A 17,253-nucleotide genomic window follows, 5' to 3' on the forward strand; every position below is an offset into this window, starting at 1 on the left:
AGCCAGTTCTGAGGTCGGCCTGTGGTTTAATCAATGCTATTAACATTCTCCCTAGAACTGATTTCTGTCTGGCCTTTTAGGGAGCTACCATTAGTTCATAGGGTGCCTTTCGACAAATTAGAAAAAGGCTTCCTTCCTCAAGACACTTTACTGCCATCTGTTGGATAACTGTCATCATAAATACACAAACCTACAACCTCTATGATGTGAAAGATGTCTCTTTACATAGTCTCAATTGTGCAGTGCACAACCTGCATATCTGAACCCAGGAACACTACCTTTCAGGGAGTAGTTGCCTTTTGCTGAAGGTCAGTGTGAGCTCAAAGACACCAAAGTAGTTTGAACATTGATCTGAACAACATACAAGAAGGGAAATAGACCAGAGATTAAGGTAATTACTTGGTACCTCTCAGAGCCAAACAGAATTGAGTTGGGGTACTGCACGGATGGCATTAGCAGCAGCCTAAAGACAGATGGCCCTCAAGGCCACAGCATATGGCTGTCTGTGCCCTGCTTGCCCTGCCCAGAGGATCCACAAGCCCGGCCTTGCCCCTTATTTCCTCTGTAGACTCCATGGCAGAGGCACAGGCCTGCTCCCTCTAAACAGGAACCGTGTCCCCTGTGGGCCAGCCGGAAGCTGCCTGTGTGGGCTTCCAGAAAAGGCAGGCACTGGCAGGCCCGAGCTGCCTCCTGCGCCTGGTGCGCCAACCACCCCCACAGCCTCGCCTGCGCTCTGTCTGGAACAGTCAGCACACGGCAGCGACAGGACACATCTGAGAGAACCACCCTGGGCGACGTGGGGGAGGCGCAGCCATGAGTGGGCTGGATCCCCCAAATCTCGGCGCTGAGCTGGGCTAAGCTGGTTGTCACGTTCCCGATGACAGGAGTCAAGCAAATGCCCGGAAACTAAGCCTCGGTCCTGCTTGCCAAGGAAGGGACCATCCCACACCCAACGTGATTTGTGCCTCGCAGTAGCTCACGTGGCCCAAGCTTTTTTAGGAAGCTGGGAATCATGAATGAAGTGATCCTGAATTGCCGCACGGTGTTTCTTTCCCTAGCCTTCGCCCCCCATTCTCAGGTCGTGCATATTTAGAATATTTAGACAGTGGCTTCATTCGCCCTGCCCTGCGGGTGAGCAGTGGGAAGGGGTGGCAGGAGGCTGGCTGCACCTGATTCCCTCCCGCCCCCACCCGAGGCCACGGCTGCTCCCTGGCACCTATCACTTCCACTCACCCAGAGCCAGGCACTGGGGAAGTGCCAGGGGAGAACACGGAAACAGGCGAGAGACGTGAAGCGGGGCTGCCCTGGGGATGGGGGCGAGGGGAATGTTCTCCCCCAGCCATGGAAGGCCCCAGCTCCTCTGGCCTGCCTGCACCGGTGCCGGGAGGAGTGTCCACGGACCCAAAGGATGGGCCGCAAGGCTACCCGTGGGGAACTGCTTCTTGGCCACTGAGCAGTGAACCAGGTCCCCAGACTCAAGTCTCCCTCCCCTGTTGCTGCCCCCAGAACGTTTCCTCTTCCTTCCCTTGGGTCCAGAGGCCCGAATCGCTCACCCAGATTCGTCTGCTTCTTCAAGTAGGACTGGAACTTCTCTGCTTTCTGGAGAATACCCTCAATCTTGCCGCCCTTGTAGACACATGCACGCCGCAAGCTGGTAAGAGCCTCTGATGCTTACTGAGGACTGACTGTGGGCCGGTCACATCTGTTTCTCATGTAATCCTCACGATGACAGACCCTATTACTACTGTGGTCACTGCTTACTGAGAAGAGAATGGAAGCAAGAGGTGAAGAAACCTCATCAAGTTCCCACAGTTAGAAAGGGTGAAGCCCGGACTCAAGAGGTCCAGGCAGGAGGGTTCACTCTCATCTGTCCTTTCGCCCACCCCACAAGGTCTAGCTGAAAGCCCACCTCCCAGGCCCAGGGTGTTCCATTCCAGAACTCCTGTGGCCTGTATCATTTATTTGGCACTTAACACGTGCTCAAGCACAGGCCATGGGGTGAACTCAGCTGAGCCTGGTTGCACAAGGACATTAAAACACTGCTCAGCCGGGGTGCCTGGGTGGCTCAGTTGGTTAAGCAACTGACTTTGGCTCAGGTCATGATGTCACAGTTTGTGGGTTCAAGCCCCGCACCGGGCTCTGTGCTGACAGCTCGGAGCCTGGAGCCTGCTTTGGATTCTGTGTCTCCCTCTCTCTCTGCCCGTCCCCCACTTGTTCTCTCTCTCTCTCTCTCTCTCTCAAAAATAAATAAAGTGTAAAAAACAAAAACAAAAAAACATTGCTCAGTCATTAACAGTTGCTCCCGGGTGGTAATCAAGAAAAAATACTCCGTCCTTTGTTTTACCCTCAAATCATAGACAGCTAGCACATCTTTTTGGGAAGCTGTGACGTAAGCCTGATGTGATCAGGTATTGAAAGAGTATGGAGTAGGTAGGCTTTTTCTCCTTTTATCTCACTGCGCTCAGCCCCTCTTATCCAGTTCACTGCCAAGCCCCGCAGAGCTATTTCCACACGCCCCTCAGTCACTCGTCTCCCTTGGCTCCCCCTCATGTGGCTCTACAGCAGACCCTCCCCTTCAACCTGCACACCCCAGCAATCTCGTCCATTTCTTCCCTTTCCAACCCAGATTCCACTCTGCTGCAGGAGCTTATCGTCCTCTAATGCACTTCTCATATGCTGCTGGAGGAACCAGAACACCACACAGCCTTCCTGGAGGGCAGGTGAGTACTGCCTGTCAAAAGGCTTAACATTCTGCAAATCCCGGAGCTAACAATTCAGTCCCTGTGCCTAACAATTCATTTATATGAGGAAATACTTGTGTTCACAGATGACCTGTAAAGATGTCTATCACAGCATCATTAATAACAAAAAAATTGAGAACAACCTAAAAATATCCAGAATGGGGGATTGTTGGGGTGAATTATGATATTCACCCATGTGGCCATTTAAAATAATGGTTTAGGAGATTATTCAATGTTTTAGTATTCAGTGAAAAAACCTAGTTACAAAGTCGACTGTGATACAACACTACTTTCCGTCAGTATGTAGTGTTTAATGCATTCATGCATAAAAAAGCACAGGAAGGAGATTCACCAAAATGTTAACAGCAGTGTCTCCGAGGCTCTCCTACACAGGGATTAAGTTCAAGGTTCTGGGTTTATTCTTGGGCCCTTCACTTGTATGCACATTACTTAACCACTCTGTGCCTCAGTTTGCTTTACCCATAAAATGGGTATAATAATAATAATAATATATCTGTCATGGTATTGTGAAGATGAGCTAGACAGATAGATAGTGATTAGAACAATATCTGACATTGAGTGAATGCCCAATAAATTTTAGCTATTATCATTTTGGGGTAATGGGATTATGGAAGATTTTATTCTTCTTCAAACTCTTGCTTATTTGTACTTTTAATAATTTATAGAACAGCCATTTTTCTTTTCCCTGCAATTGAAAACTAAAGATTGAAGTCACCTAAACTTCAATTGAATATTCAATTTGAATAACTCATGCCCTGTATAGTCTGGAAGGAGCTGTTGAGAACTGCCAGCTTGAGGAAAACCCATGCACATGATGGACATCCTTACACCCTCAAGCTGGCTTTGGTACCAGAAACCTTTGAGCTTGCTGGTCTGGGCAGCTAGGAGGCTAGGGGGAGGGTTGAGGACTGGATGAAGGAAGAGAAAAAACAAAGGCAGGGGCCACCTGATAGACATTCAGCTCCAGGTAGGTGGGAACCCCTTCTCTGACACCCCTGCACCACCCTGGCCGATGCTTGGGGCTCAGGGGAAGGGTCCAGCAGGAAAACATTGGTGGCTGGAATGGACACCCACAGCTGGATCAGACCCAAGGCAACGTCTGTATCATAAGTTCTGATTTCATGCACACAAAATGCAGCTCTGAGAAAGTACTCTCCATAAATGGGATGGGGGGAGTGTTATTATAAACACCTATTTGAAAACCTCCCTCTGTTGAAAGCCTAGCAAACTCCGTCTCAACTATGAAGTCTCAATTGGGCATCACTTACTCTATGAAGCCTTACTGATTCCTCCTTCCTCTATGCTTCTAGTGATACAGGTCAGTCCCTAATAAGAACATTCTATCTTTTTGCACTCACTATTTCCTGGCTTGACCCTCTCCCCTCTAGTTGCTAAGTTCCTAGAGAGAAAGGTCTGTACATATTTATCCTGAGCAAAGGATCTGGTACATAGAAGATTCCCAAATAGTGCCCATTGAATCACTGAATGACATCGGAGGAGCACAAGGTGGCATCTGGAGCCCAGGGCACTAGCTCTGCCCACACTGTGGCACCAAGAGCAGGTGGCTTAACTTTCCAAGGCTTCTGTGTTCTGCAAAATGGAGGAAGAGCAGATAAGGTCCCTTCTGGTCCTGAAATTCTCTGATACTCGTCACTGGGGCCTCATTGGAAACAGTTCTCTTCTTCCCACTCTTTCCGGAGATGATTTTCTGCAATGTTAGGTGGGAGCAGATGGGGTGGGCGGGGAGCTGCTGGGAAGTTCAGAGGAGGAGAGCGCTGCAGGACTGGCCCAGCTCCCCCCACCCCAAAGCCCTCTCGCTCTGAGTCCAGCTCTGAGTCCATGGGCCCAGGATCACCTCCCTAGAGGTCAAAGGAACAGTAACTCCCAACTGGCGTCCACAGCAAATCTAGCTCAGAGGGCTTTGGATAGCGTTTGAGCTGAGTTGAGGGGACACATCGGGGAGAAGGAAAAGCGTTTGGAAAAGAGGCACTCCCTGCAGGCTTTAACTGAAATCAAGGTCATCAGCCTGTTTCCAGTTGTCTAGATGAGCCTGCTGCCTTTTAGAGGCGATCCCGGCACTGAGTGGCTCCAAAGTCCTATCTGATTCTGAAAGGCCAGAATCTTGAGTCTATGCAACTCAGAGTCAGAATAAGCCTGGATGTAGGGGAAGAAGAAGGTAAAGCATCAGGATCATAACCACCACCACAATACTCGTTTACTGAGCGCTTACTCTACGTCCAGCACTACAGTCAGTCTTTATGTACATTTCCCCAATTAATCAGCCCAACCACTTTATGAGTGGGAATTAGTGTTATCCCCACTTTACAGACGAAGAAATAGAGGCACAGAACTTAAGACATCTGCTCATGCTTACCCAACCAGTAGAGTGGCAGGGTCAGGTTTTGACCACAGAGAAGGGGGAGTCCAGGGACCAAGCCCACAGTGGGGAGACAGACACTATGCAGAAGAATAGTAAGTATTGGGGTGGGAGTGGAATGAGGAAGAAGTGTCCGCAGCAGAAGGGAGGTCACCGAAAGCCAATTTCCCCTGCCCCATGGAGGAGGGCTAGCCCCAGACCCGTCCTGCTCTCTTTGGATATGACACTCTACTAATCCTAAAAAGACCCCCAGAGGCCACCTAATGCACCCATTCTATAGAGGAAGAAACTGAGGATGGGAGCAAAACTGAGATCTGCCTCGGGTCTCATTGCTACTGGTGGCAAAGCGAGAACTAGAACTCAAGGTATATAGTCTCATGTGCTTTCTGAGCCAGAGAGCTATATTTTTTAAAATCAATGATTTAATTACTCTGTGGTGTCATCCTGTAGAATGTGGAAATAAGTCAGGGCTGCTGGCTTGTGTGACAGAGCCCTCATGATAGGTGCTTTCTGCATCAATCACCCAGGCTGCTTTCATGCTGCATCTGCTTTGGCACCAGGCAGTTCTCAGGAAGGCCCATCATAATCCACCACAGGTCAGCGAAATGTGCACATGCCCCTAAAATGTTAATCATGAGCCCTTTCTCGTCCAATCACTTCTTCAAATGCACCGTGGGCACCATGCCCAGCATGGTCTTGCCAAGACTGGGTGCACATCTGGAGCTGTGTGATAATGACTGTGTAGCACAGTGTGGGCTCTAACAAAATTATAACCCAGTTGCCCGATGAAATCACTGGGCGTGGAAACAGTGATTATGCTGGACAAACACAGTCCCATTTCTACCTGTTCTAGCTGGCCTATGGGCAGCTTTCAGCCTCAGCATTAGCTGTCCTATTTGCTATAGCAAAAGAGAAGGAGGAGGAAGAGGAGGAGAAGGAGAAGAAGGAGAAGGAAAGGAAGAAGAAGGGGGAGGAGAAAAAGAAGGAAGATGGGGAGGAGGAAAAAAGGAAGGAAGGAAGGAAGGAAGGAAGGAAGGAAGGAAGGAAGGAAGGAAGAAAGAAAAAGCCCCAGACTTGGAATCTGGAAGAAAAGGGGGAATTCACCACTCCCCAACCTGCACGCTCCAGGCCCACCTCCCCAGTGGTTGCAACTTCTCATGGACCCCCTTCCCTTCAACGGCCAGCCCCTCGGTCTCTCTGGGACACAGCACAACATTGGCTGCAGCCATGTTTATTATTAACACACCAAAGAAGATAAATGCTCCTTTAGATAAAGGATTGTCCCAAAGGAAGCCTAGGGAACAGGCTCCACTGAGAATGGGGAGCGACAGGACCCACTTCAGACAGGGCCCTTCTGAATGCAGGGCCTCCTCCGCTGTCTGCGAGGCCTGGGTCTGCAACATCGATGAGCTGTTGTGCCTGGGTTCTGACAGCCCTGGGGTGTGAACAGCCCCCAGGCCAGCTGGAACTCAGCTCTTGGCTTCAGAGGCCTGTCGCATTGCCAAGTTGGCAGAACTTTCCCGAAGCAATGTGGTGTGGGCTCAGTACTAATTTCAGCCACGTGATCATCTCAGTGCTTTTTAAGGTGGGCGGGTTTGTGGGTTGGTGCTGGGATGAGAACAATTACTTGTCCAGGAAGCAGGAAATGACATCATATTGGCAGTGAGAAGGCCAGGCATGGTCTGTCTTAAACAGGTCTGGCCCTCTTCAGCCCCAGAGATGTGTTCTGAGCCTCCCTGGGGCCAGAAGGATGGGCAGCCCTGTGCTCTCAGCCTGTGCAACTCTGTAGCACAGTCAGCAGTTGCACCTGGGTGCCGTGCCCATGAATGTCACACCAGAAGTAACAACATCAAGGTTCATCAAGGGAGTGAGTTCGGGGAGTGGGAGACCCGGAGCCAGGTAACAGAGACAAGGAGGCATTTAGCTAGCAGAATACCAGAGAAAGCCAGTGATACAAAGGACCTCGGAGAACGTCTAGCCCAGCCTTCTGGTCAGATGAGGAAGCAGCCCAGAGAGGACAAGTAACCTGCCTAAGGCACACAGTTACCAAAGGGCAAGACTAGAAGCCTGTTATCTGCCTCCCACTCCGTGGTAGAGCTCTTTTCACTCATCTCTGCCGCTGGCCTTCATAAGTGATTGTGTCTACACACACACACACACACACACACACACACACACACACTCTCACACACACACACACACACTCACACACATGCCTGTTTCTTACTAATCTTCACTCAAGTCCCTTAGTGCCAGTGACCAAGTTGGCAGGTACAAGAGAAATAAATCACCAGGTGGGTAGACCCCAGTGTTATGCCCAGAGAAACCTGAGCTTGGCTGGAGAGCCCAGATAGACACATAGTCAGCAGTTAGCACCCAAAGAGGCCAACAGCAGTCCCTGAGATACAGAGTGTCTCAGCCATTTAGCCATCTCAAAATCCCTGGGGGCTACAACCACCCCATCAGCTATGGTGGCTCCTTCTGGCTACGAACTGGCCGGATCATGCCTACATCTCAAGGAGCAGGCTGAAAAGCTCCTCCTCTCTGCCCTGAGATTCCTTACACATCCTTGATGCAGTTGGGTTGGGGGAACCCCCTGAAAATCCACTTCAGTGGATGGCACAGACTTCAATTTCTCCAGAGTTTGGAGGAGGAACACCCGAGGTGAGGGAGCAGCCAGTGCTTTCCAGAGAGGCTGGGGCTTCCCCCGCAGTGGGGTTTGGGTAGCACAGAGAAGACTGAAGTATAGGATAAAAGAGAGCAGGTGGGGGGAGGGGGACCAGGAAGGCACTGGCTCTGACATTTCCTGACTCTGAGATATGTTTTAGTAGGAGATCCACAGTTTTCTCTCTAACCAACTTGACACAGAAGCGTGAGAGCAAGGATACCCCTTCCAGGCAGCAGGCAGGCAGGATTCTGGGGCTCTGGGGAGAGCAGTCCTACTGGGTCCTTGTGGGGCTTGATGGGACAGGGCCCAAACCCCAGAAACTTCTGTCAGCAGTCTGGCTTCTCTCCACAATCTGGGAGCAGGTGGGGAGAGAATGTCTCATTCTCAGACCCATTTCCTATGGGTCCCTTGAAACTTCCTCATGGTTTATTAGTGCTGGAGAGAACAGCTTTCAGAGACACCGCCTGCCAGACACTGGAGCCAACACGATCTGAGCAAACACGTTGACAAATGGGAACTGGGACTAAGAATGGGACTAAGGAACACAGGGAGAGGTGGGAAGTGCTCTATGCATGCTCATCTTGACCTTTGTTGCAGGTAGAAAATGGGGGAAATAATAGACCTTACCTCCTAGGAGTGCTGTGGATTTGTACAGTGTATACATATGAAGACACAAGACTACAGAAGTATTTTGTCCAAAGGTCACATAGCTAGAAGGTAGCGTTTGGAGATTTGAACCTAGGACTCTTATGACTTGAGACATGGAGCTGTGGACCATGTGATACCTTCCACTCCCCTTGAGGGTAGCTCATACTATGATGGTCTGTGTCCTCACTGTACTCCAAGCAACTGGAAGGCAAGGGTGATATCCTTACCCCAGACTCAGCATTTAAGAGCAGCTTGGGGAGCAGAAGGGCATGACCAATGACAGCTGCTAATGGTGATGCTTCACTTCGAGGCCTGGGAGACTGTGTTGAGATTCTGGCCAGGGGCTGCCCTCAGTGTATAGCTGTCAATGCAGCTACCCTGCCCCTCTGGGTTCTGGGTTGTCAAGAGGGGCAGCCATTCTAGGTGGAAATCCTCTCGGAAGAGAGTCAGGCATGCATGGCAATGGGGGGATGCCAAGAGGCAGATGGCAGGAGGGAAAATTCACTACAATTCTGGAGTGGTTCGAGAGCCAAGACTGTGTTCCCAGGGATAGTCGATGCAGACATGCTGAAAAAATGGCTGCCAACCCTCCCCAGACCCGAGAAGGTGCCAGGACCCCTGACACCCACTCTAAGAGGGAGATGACCATAGAGATGGCTGCTAGCTCCCTAGTAGTGTGCATGTATGTCTGCGACTATTAATCAGGAGGTGTGGTGTCTCCTGGACCTTCCCACTAAGATGTGGAGGGGAGCCAGCCAAGAATGGGATACCCGCTCCTGCTGACTCATGTGGGAATGAGTCAGGACAATCCAGGATGTTTCTCCAGAAGCCTTGAAGTCCTGGGCAAGAACTGAGGACTTGGGGTGGAGACAGCATTTTCATCTTTTCTTTTGGGGGAATAAGAGCCCTTTGGCCTCAAAGTCAATGTGATATATTGTCACTGTGAAAAACGGTTAATGAAAATGTAGGATGGATGAAAAGAAGCAGGACATCAAGGGAGCCTGAATATCCAAACAATCTTAAAAGAAAAGAACAAAGTTGGAAGTCTTACACATCCTGATTTCCAAACTCCGTCCAAAGCTACAGTAATCAAAACAGTGCAGTAGACTTCAGGACAGACATTTGGGTCAGTGAACAGAATAAAGAACCCAGAAATAAGCCCTTGTGAATATGGCCAAATGATATTTGACAAGAGTGTGAAACCATTCAGTGGGGGAAGGGACAGTCTTTACAACAAATGATGCTAGGAAAATTGGTTCTCCATGTGCAAAAAAATGAAATTGGACTCTTATAATGTCCACAAAAATTAACTCAAAATGGACCAATGACCTAAATGTAAGATGTAGAAGTATAACACTCTTAGAAGAAAACATGGGGCAAAATCTTCATGATATTGGGTTTGGTGATGATTTCTTGGATATGACACCAAAAGCACAGGCAACAACAGAAAAAATAATAAATTGGACTTCATAAAAATTAAAAGCTTTTGTGCACCAACAAAACTCTTTCAACAGAGTGAAAAGGCAACCCATGGAATGGGAGAAAATAATTGTAAATCAATCACATCTGATAAATGGTTAATACCCCCAAATATATTCTGGATGGACCCATACAACTCAACAATAAAACAGACAACTCAACTTTAAAATGGGCAAAGGACTTGAATGGACATTTCTCCAAAGAAAATGTACAAATGACCCATAAGCACAAGAAGAGATGTTCAACATCACTAACTGTGGTTATTATTTAAAAAACCCAGAAGATAACAAGTATTGGTGAGTATGTAGAGAAGTTGGAACCCTTGTCCACTGTTACTGGGAATGCAAAATGATGTCGCTGCTGTAGGAAACAGTACGGCTATTCCTCAAAAAAGCTAAACACAGAATTACTACCCGATCCAATAACTCCACTGCTGGGTCTGTACCCAAAAGAAATTAAAGCAGGAACTTCAACAGCAATTTGTACACAGTGTTCATAGCAGTGTTATTTACAATAGCCAAAAGGTGGAAAAAAACCCAAATGTCCATCGACAGATGGCTGGATAAATAAAATAGGGGCTGCGCATATAATGGAATATCATCTAGCCCTGTGCAGAAATGAAATTCCCACACATGCTGTAACATGGATGGAGCTTGAAGACATTACGCTAAAGTAAAATAAGCTGGTCACAAAAGAACAAATATTGTATGATTCTACTTATATGAGATTCCTAAGTCGTCAAATTCATAGAGACAGAAGAAAGAACAGAGGTTGCCCAGGGCTGGAAGAAATGGGAAAGGGGAGCTATTTTATGGGCACAGAGTGTTAGTTTGGGAAGAGGAGCAAGTTCTGGAGATGGATGGTGGTGATGGATACCCAATAATTAATTTATTTAATGCCACTGAATAATGCACTTAAATATGGTTAAGATGGTGAATTTTATCTATGTCTTACTGCAATAGTAATAATTTTTTAGAAGAAGTAGGATAATGGAGTCAGGGAGACCTATGCACTCTTGTTCTGAGGAGTCCACTCCCCCCGCCGCCCCCCCACCCCCGCCCACCACCCGCCAATCCGGAACATAGGGTTCTTGCCTAGGAGGTATATTCTTGGGGATCACTGACAAACCAGAGCTACTCAGGGATGCAGACTGGGCATAAGCCACAAGAGGAGAGGCCAAGGAACCTGGGGATGCAGTCCTGAGAGGAGGGCAGCCTTTCTTCACATGGCTGAAAGGCAGACATGAAAACATCCAGGGTGTTTGTTAGCAGAGGACTGCAATGGACAAGCAGAAGTCCCAGGGAGAGTGTATGGGTTTTAATTGCAGGAAGAGCTTTCTGAAAACCAGTGCCCCTTAGCACTGGGATGGCTGAGCTGGGTGGTTGGGAACCACCCACTGTCAAGAAAGGCTGGATTCAAACCAAGGCTGGAGAAGCAACTGATGTGGACGCTGTGGAAAGGATCCCTGTGACAGTCGACTGGTCCTACTAACCCCCATGAGCCCTAGCTGTGATCCTTCAAGCCTTGATCTCTTAGGGGCCAGGTTGGTTGCCCTTGGTCTTGGAGACACAGGAAGCCCATTCCAAGAATTAGGAGCCTCGCACTCTAGTCCCAGCTCTATCAGTGGTTGGCTGGTTGGTATTAGATGAATCACCACCTCTCTGAGCCCTCAGTTCAGTCCTCTGTGCAATTAACCCCTGCCTGCCATCCTTCACCTTGCCTCCCCCAGAAGTGTGCTAGGGATGAAGTGAAGCCAAGGACTCTTGAAGAGGACAGCCCAGATACCCTACCAGCCCTTCTCCCCTCCTCCCCACTTCTACTTTCCCTTCCTCACAGATCAGGGCTGGTAGTGTTTCCCAGGGTGCAGTTTGCACACCACGGGTGGCACACAGGATGCTAATGGTGATACAGGAGGGTTATCTAATGTTACGTATTTGTTTTCACATGTGCTGATATTTACAGGAATTGATAACAGTTTTTTGTGATAGTGATACTGCTTTCTTTTAAAAATAAACCTACAAGTAAATATATAAGTTGCCAAAAGTGAGTTAAAGAAGAATAAGTAAACAAAGAAAATTGCTTACTTGAATAAGACAAGACTCTTAAAGATGGAATGTGAATGGCTGGGGTTCGGGAGCCTCCAGTGGTTGAGGGGATACCACAGCCTGTCTCCCTGGTCCCCAGCAACAGATCCCCCCAGGTTTGGCAGTCAGATACAAAGAAAACCAAAAGGTGAAGGGTTTGGGTTGGCTCTGCTACCTGGTTTTCTTAAGGTGCCAGGTGTAGCGATTTTACCAACCAATTGAGAACAATTGAGAAATTGAACTTGGGCTCTAGGATCTTCCACCCACACAACTTCATTCCACACTAACTGAGTTAGTCATCATCCCCTTCCTTCTTTTGGAACCTCCTGTCCCTGCTTTTTCTCATGGCTACCTTTACCCTATGGGCTCCATGAAGGAAAAGGGTGGCCCTGACCAGGCATTCACCCCGACGTACTAGGAATATGCGGGGCATTTTCCCATGTTTAAAGAGAACCCAGAGAAGGAAAAGTCACCTCCGTGGCAAACGTCAGGCACTGCGTCATGCAGGAAGGGTAATGTTCTTGCCAGGGCAGCAGTCCTAAAGACAGCTCACCAGCAACCACAGGTGCCGTGTCTCTAACTAAGCATGATATATGAGATCCCCTATAGAGGAACCATCTAGAAACCTGATCAAGGTCCAGTCCCTCTGCCCCTGCCATTTTCTGCTGATCACCTTGGCCAAAAGGTCAGTCGGTCAGCCTAGAACACCTACCCTCCTTGAAGAGCAGGAACAAAAGAAGGTTCCAGCTATTTATCAGACAGAGCTTCAGGAGATGGTCCTGGAGGTGGGGAGAGAGGAGCAAAGCTACCCAGCTAATGACTCACTAACCCTTGGAGGATGAAATATGCACTAAAAAGTCCTCTTCTTAAGCCGCCATCCCACGACTTAAAGTATTTTCATCTGTCAAACTGCATGGATGAAGAAATAATTATCTTCCCCATTTTGACCATTAGAGGCTCCCCTGCAGCAACCACATATCAAGTGGGTATAATTCCAGGTGAAAAGCAAAGAGAGTTTACCTTTTGTTTACCAATGCAGTCCTCTGAATATTCGAAGATTCCTTTTTTCATTCCTTCTTTCAGAATCCAGCCTGGAATTACTAAAACTCCAGTGCCTCCAGCTCATAAAAGGGCAGGGGGCCCAGGCGGTCTGATTCAGGGACAAGGTCAGCGGGTGTCTTTGTCCTTCCTTTAAGAGGCAAGAACACTACCCTGGATGATTCTTGTGGAAAGCTGGGGAACTATGGGGTCACATGAATTCTTTCTTAATGGTGACTTCTCATAAGCTCTTCTAACAGGGGAACCCTAGATTTTCATGTGACCAAAGCAAACGGTAGCATGAAGAACTAAATAGTGGGAAAAGGCCAAAAAAAAGGGGGAGCCTGGGAGAATAGACAGGAAGATAGCCAGCTTGACAACTTGCTAAGGATTATTCCTAGTAAAGAGACTGGATCAAGAAGTAAAGATACGTAAAGTTTTGACGAAAATCTATGAAATTCACCCCAGTTGAAAAGACAGGCATGGGGTATGGGCAGATAATTCACACACGCACACACACACACACACACACACACACACACACACACAACACAATACCAATGACCAATAAACACAATAAACACATGAAAAATATCCAGCCTCACCAATAACCAAAGAGAGAACATTGTAAAACCCCCTTTCCTAGCCAATTAGAAAATTAAACAATACTAAGAATTGAGGGTGAGGAAAGTGGGTGCTTTTGCATAGCTGGTGGGGTTGTGCACTGATGTACCCTTTCTACAGCATTTTGGAAATGCCCATTAAAAGCTTTAACCATGTGCATTCTATTTGACCTGGAAATTCTATTTAGGAATTTATCCTAAGGAAAGAATCGTTTGTCTGTGCAAAGATTTGGGTGTATTATTTATAGCAACAATAAAATTTTAGAGGGGGACACGATGTCAATGTCCAACATAAGGGATTCAGTGAATGGATGATGGTGCCCCTCTATACAAGGACACTTCACAGCCACTGCAAGCAGGGGTGTTGAGCCATATTTAATGGCATTGAAACAAACATGCTCTAAAACAGGATGTGGTACCAGTCCATTCTCTCAAACTATGCATAGAAAAGACTAGAAATGGGGGCACAAACATGTAACCAGTGATGTTTCTCCAGATGATGGAATTACAGGTATTCTTTTTTTTTTTTTTTAATGTTTGCATATTTCTGTTTTCTAAATTTTCTGCAATGGTCAAATTTGGCTTTTGTCATAAGAGAAAGATCAATAGCAACTCTTTTTTTTTTTTTTTTTAAAGAAACAGTGAAGTTGCAAGGAATTATGGTGGGGGCCACAGAGGAACAAGGCAAGTTCAAGATTAGCTGGAAGGTAGGAAATCAGAGGTAGACAGAGAAAGGCGAGCTGAAGCCCAGTGGACACAGAATATGCTTATTTCTGCCCAGCTGGGCTGCAAGAGAGGACGGAACCTGGAGATGACAGGGCACACGCTGGAAGGCAGAATCTAAGGAGTGCGTCCGCCTTTTGTTACTCTGTTGAGCGACCCCGGCAAAGTCACATGGCTATCAAATGCCTTCACCTCCAAAAGTCTATGACACTCTGCAAGCAAGGTGCTATGATGGTGGTGCCCACGTGTTATGTCTCCGTTTTTGGAAAGGCAACTATGTCCAATAATGAGGTGAGGTGAGGTCAGAACTTTAGGGGACAGAGTGTGATTAAAACAGGCCACGGGATACGGTGTGTGTTTTTACATGATTTGTTCCCCCGCCTCCTGTTGAGCTAAAATGCCCGAATTTAAGGCCTTTGGCCAGAGATGCACTTGAAATTAGTCGTTTCCCTCCTCATAGAATCAGGAGGAGGTAGGGACAGCTTGATGGAGCCCCTGTAGCTGTGAGTTCTGATTCCCATCTGCCCTGCCCTGGCCATAGCTCACCTTCTTCTGGGCATCAGAAGAAGGGCTAAGAGATAGGAAGACGGAGGCAGCTGCCTTTGAACTCAGAGAGGACTCTAGGTAGATACCCATCAACAAGAAATGTTGAAAACACAGGATATGCCCAGGGCTGCTCCCACCCCTCCATCATGCCTCCTGGTTCGTTTGCATTTCCCATTTCCTTGAGTCCCCAGAGCACATAAGCTTGCTCTTGGGGAGGTCATGTGGAAAAGATGGGGCTTCAGCTGGGCCCCAGCCGACTGGAAGACCCTGGACAAGTGGCAAAGGGGACACGGGACTGCCCAGAGCAAGACAGGGATGGGGGCCAGCCCAGGCAGGGAAGGACGGCAGGCAGGCCCGCCTCGGCACTGACCTCGGGGCATGTCCATGGGGTTGAAGCTGGCTAGCAGGTCACGGCACCACTGGCGGTCACCTTCCACCTTGCTCAGCCAGTTGTTGCAGTTGAAGTAGTAGCGGAGGTGAGGCCGCTTCATGTCGGTCACGATCACACGATCCAGGTACCAGCTGGCGTTCAGGCCGGTGTTGTCATGCTCGATCCTGGGGCAGAGGCAGACACCCACATGTCATTGGCAGCAAGAGATGACACCCTTCCACACTGGCATACCCAAATGCTCACTCCAAAGAGAGGTTCCCTCATTTTGTCGCGGTCGCTTTCCCCCTCGAGCCTCAGTTTCCTCATCTGCAAAATAGGAATACCTTGCAAGGTAGATGTGCCTATTAATGAGTGTTAACGTTGTGACATCACCTGCAAGGTAATATTGCCTTCCGCGGAAAGTCCAGGATTGCCCAGGCTTGCAGTGGGACCATCTTGAGCTTCACTTCTCTCCCTGATCCCCAGACCCCCAGAGACCCCCCAGACACTCCCCTTAGTCTCTCTACCCAGAGGATACCCTGTAGCCATCTACACTGATGTTGCCTCACAGAAATATCACATGAGCTTGCATGTGTGAGCCATGTACATAGGTTTAGATTTTCTAGATATCTAGAAGCAAAAAAAAAAAAAAAAAAAAAAAACAAAACAAAACAAAAAAAAAAAAACAGGTGAAGTTCATTTTAATAATACATTCTATTTCATCCATTTGTCATTTCAACATGCAACCGTGTGACAATTTATCAGTGCAATATTTTATATTATCATACTAAGTTTTCAAAACTCCATTGTGCTCATATATGTACGGTGCATCTCAATTTGGAGTAGCCACATTTCAAGCACTCAGGAGCCACATGTGGCCAGGGGCTACTGGATCGGGCAGCATTGATCCACACTGTTCAAAATCTGGCCCCCCAAATTTCCTGCACTTCTGATAGTGCCCCTTATCCTTGGCAATCCCAGTTTTTTCTCTGAGGTCAGTTTCTCCCCCAGACCTTGACCCCTGCATAACCTCACTTTATGCCAAACATCACCTCCCTGTGCACTGCAGTGGGGCCTTATCTTTGCAGGCCCTCATGGGACAGACACAGCTCACAGCACACAGCCCCAATGGACCGATGACCCATGACGTGCCTGAGGATGTGTGCCTCTGTCTGGCACAGAGCCCAGCACCTAGTGGGACCTGAGCATAGCGGTTGCCTTTCCCCACAGCAAAACCCTCTTCCCGACCCTCCCCTTCCCTGTTTGTCACACCCTTCCCTCACACACCAGTGCCGGGGCCCTCATCTGTCCCTTTTTTCCAAGAAAGACAGTGCATGGTCCTATACTTTCTAGTGGGAGGAAGACAACTTAGGACTGAGGCAGCCAGGCCCTAGCCTGGGTGCAATCAGACCCCAGATGATGACATTCTGACAAATGGGCACGAACTTGAATGGGTGTGGGTCGTAGGGAGCGAGGAAGGAGGGGGGAAAGGAGGGCAATTGAGGACTCTTCCTTGGCAACCAGGCTGATAGAATTATCCTTCCCAGCACACTCACACAGACGCCCCCAGAGAGAGGCAAGCTCTCTGTCATAAGGCACCCTGCAATGTGACCCAGCATCTCTAATACTTGCTGAGTGCCAGTTACCGTCTGAGCACTAACTTGCTGAGTCCTCCCTAACTCTAGGTGGTAGGAATCGTTATTACAAATGAGGAAACTGGGGCTTGGAGAGGAAACGCCCGAAGTTCCACAGCTAGCAAATGGAAAGGCAGAAGTTTGAACCAAGGCAATCTGGACTCAGAATCCACTCTTAACCACTATGCTAGTGCCTCTTAGAGCATATTTCCCAAGTTTGTGAGAAATTGTCTTAAGTAGTCTCAACACAGAGAAGTGAATCTCTAATGGGCAAGTTTAGGGAGCCATGACTCAGCATGGG

The 17,253-nt window shown here is 48.3% G+C and overlaps 1 protein-coding gene and 1 long non-coding RNA gene across 2 annotated transcripts in view; one reads left to right on the forward strand and one right to left on the reverse strand.

Moving 5' to 3' along the window:
• LOXHD1 (lipoxygenase homology PLAT domains 1) overlaps positions 1–17,253 on the reverse strand; it is a 166,239-nt gene that overhangs the window by 141,442 nt on the left and 7,544 nt on the right. Inside the window, exon 4 of the mRNA XM_086682857.1 lies at positions 15,319–15,503. Within this exon, the coding sequence (XP_086538983.1) occupies positions 15,319–15,503 (185 nt within the window). The remainder of the gene's footprint in view (positions 1–15,318; positions 15,504–17,253) is intronic.
• Positions 1,518–14,735, forward strand: LOC147575602 (uncharacterized). The gene is made up of 3 exons (XR_015242743.1): positions 1,518–1,654; positions 2,627–2,720; positions 14,316–14,735. It is a non-coding gene; the product is annotated as an uncharacterized LOC147575602 (long non-coding RNA).

This window comes from Puma concolor, chromosome D3 (assembly GCF_028749965.1).
Source record: "Puma concolor isolate L17-30 chromosome D3, mPumCon1.1.hap2, whole genome shotgun sequence".
NCBI lineage: Eukaryota > Metazoa > Chordata > Mammalia > Carnivora > Felidae > Puma > Puma concolor.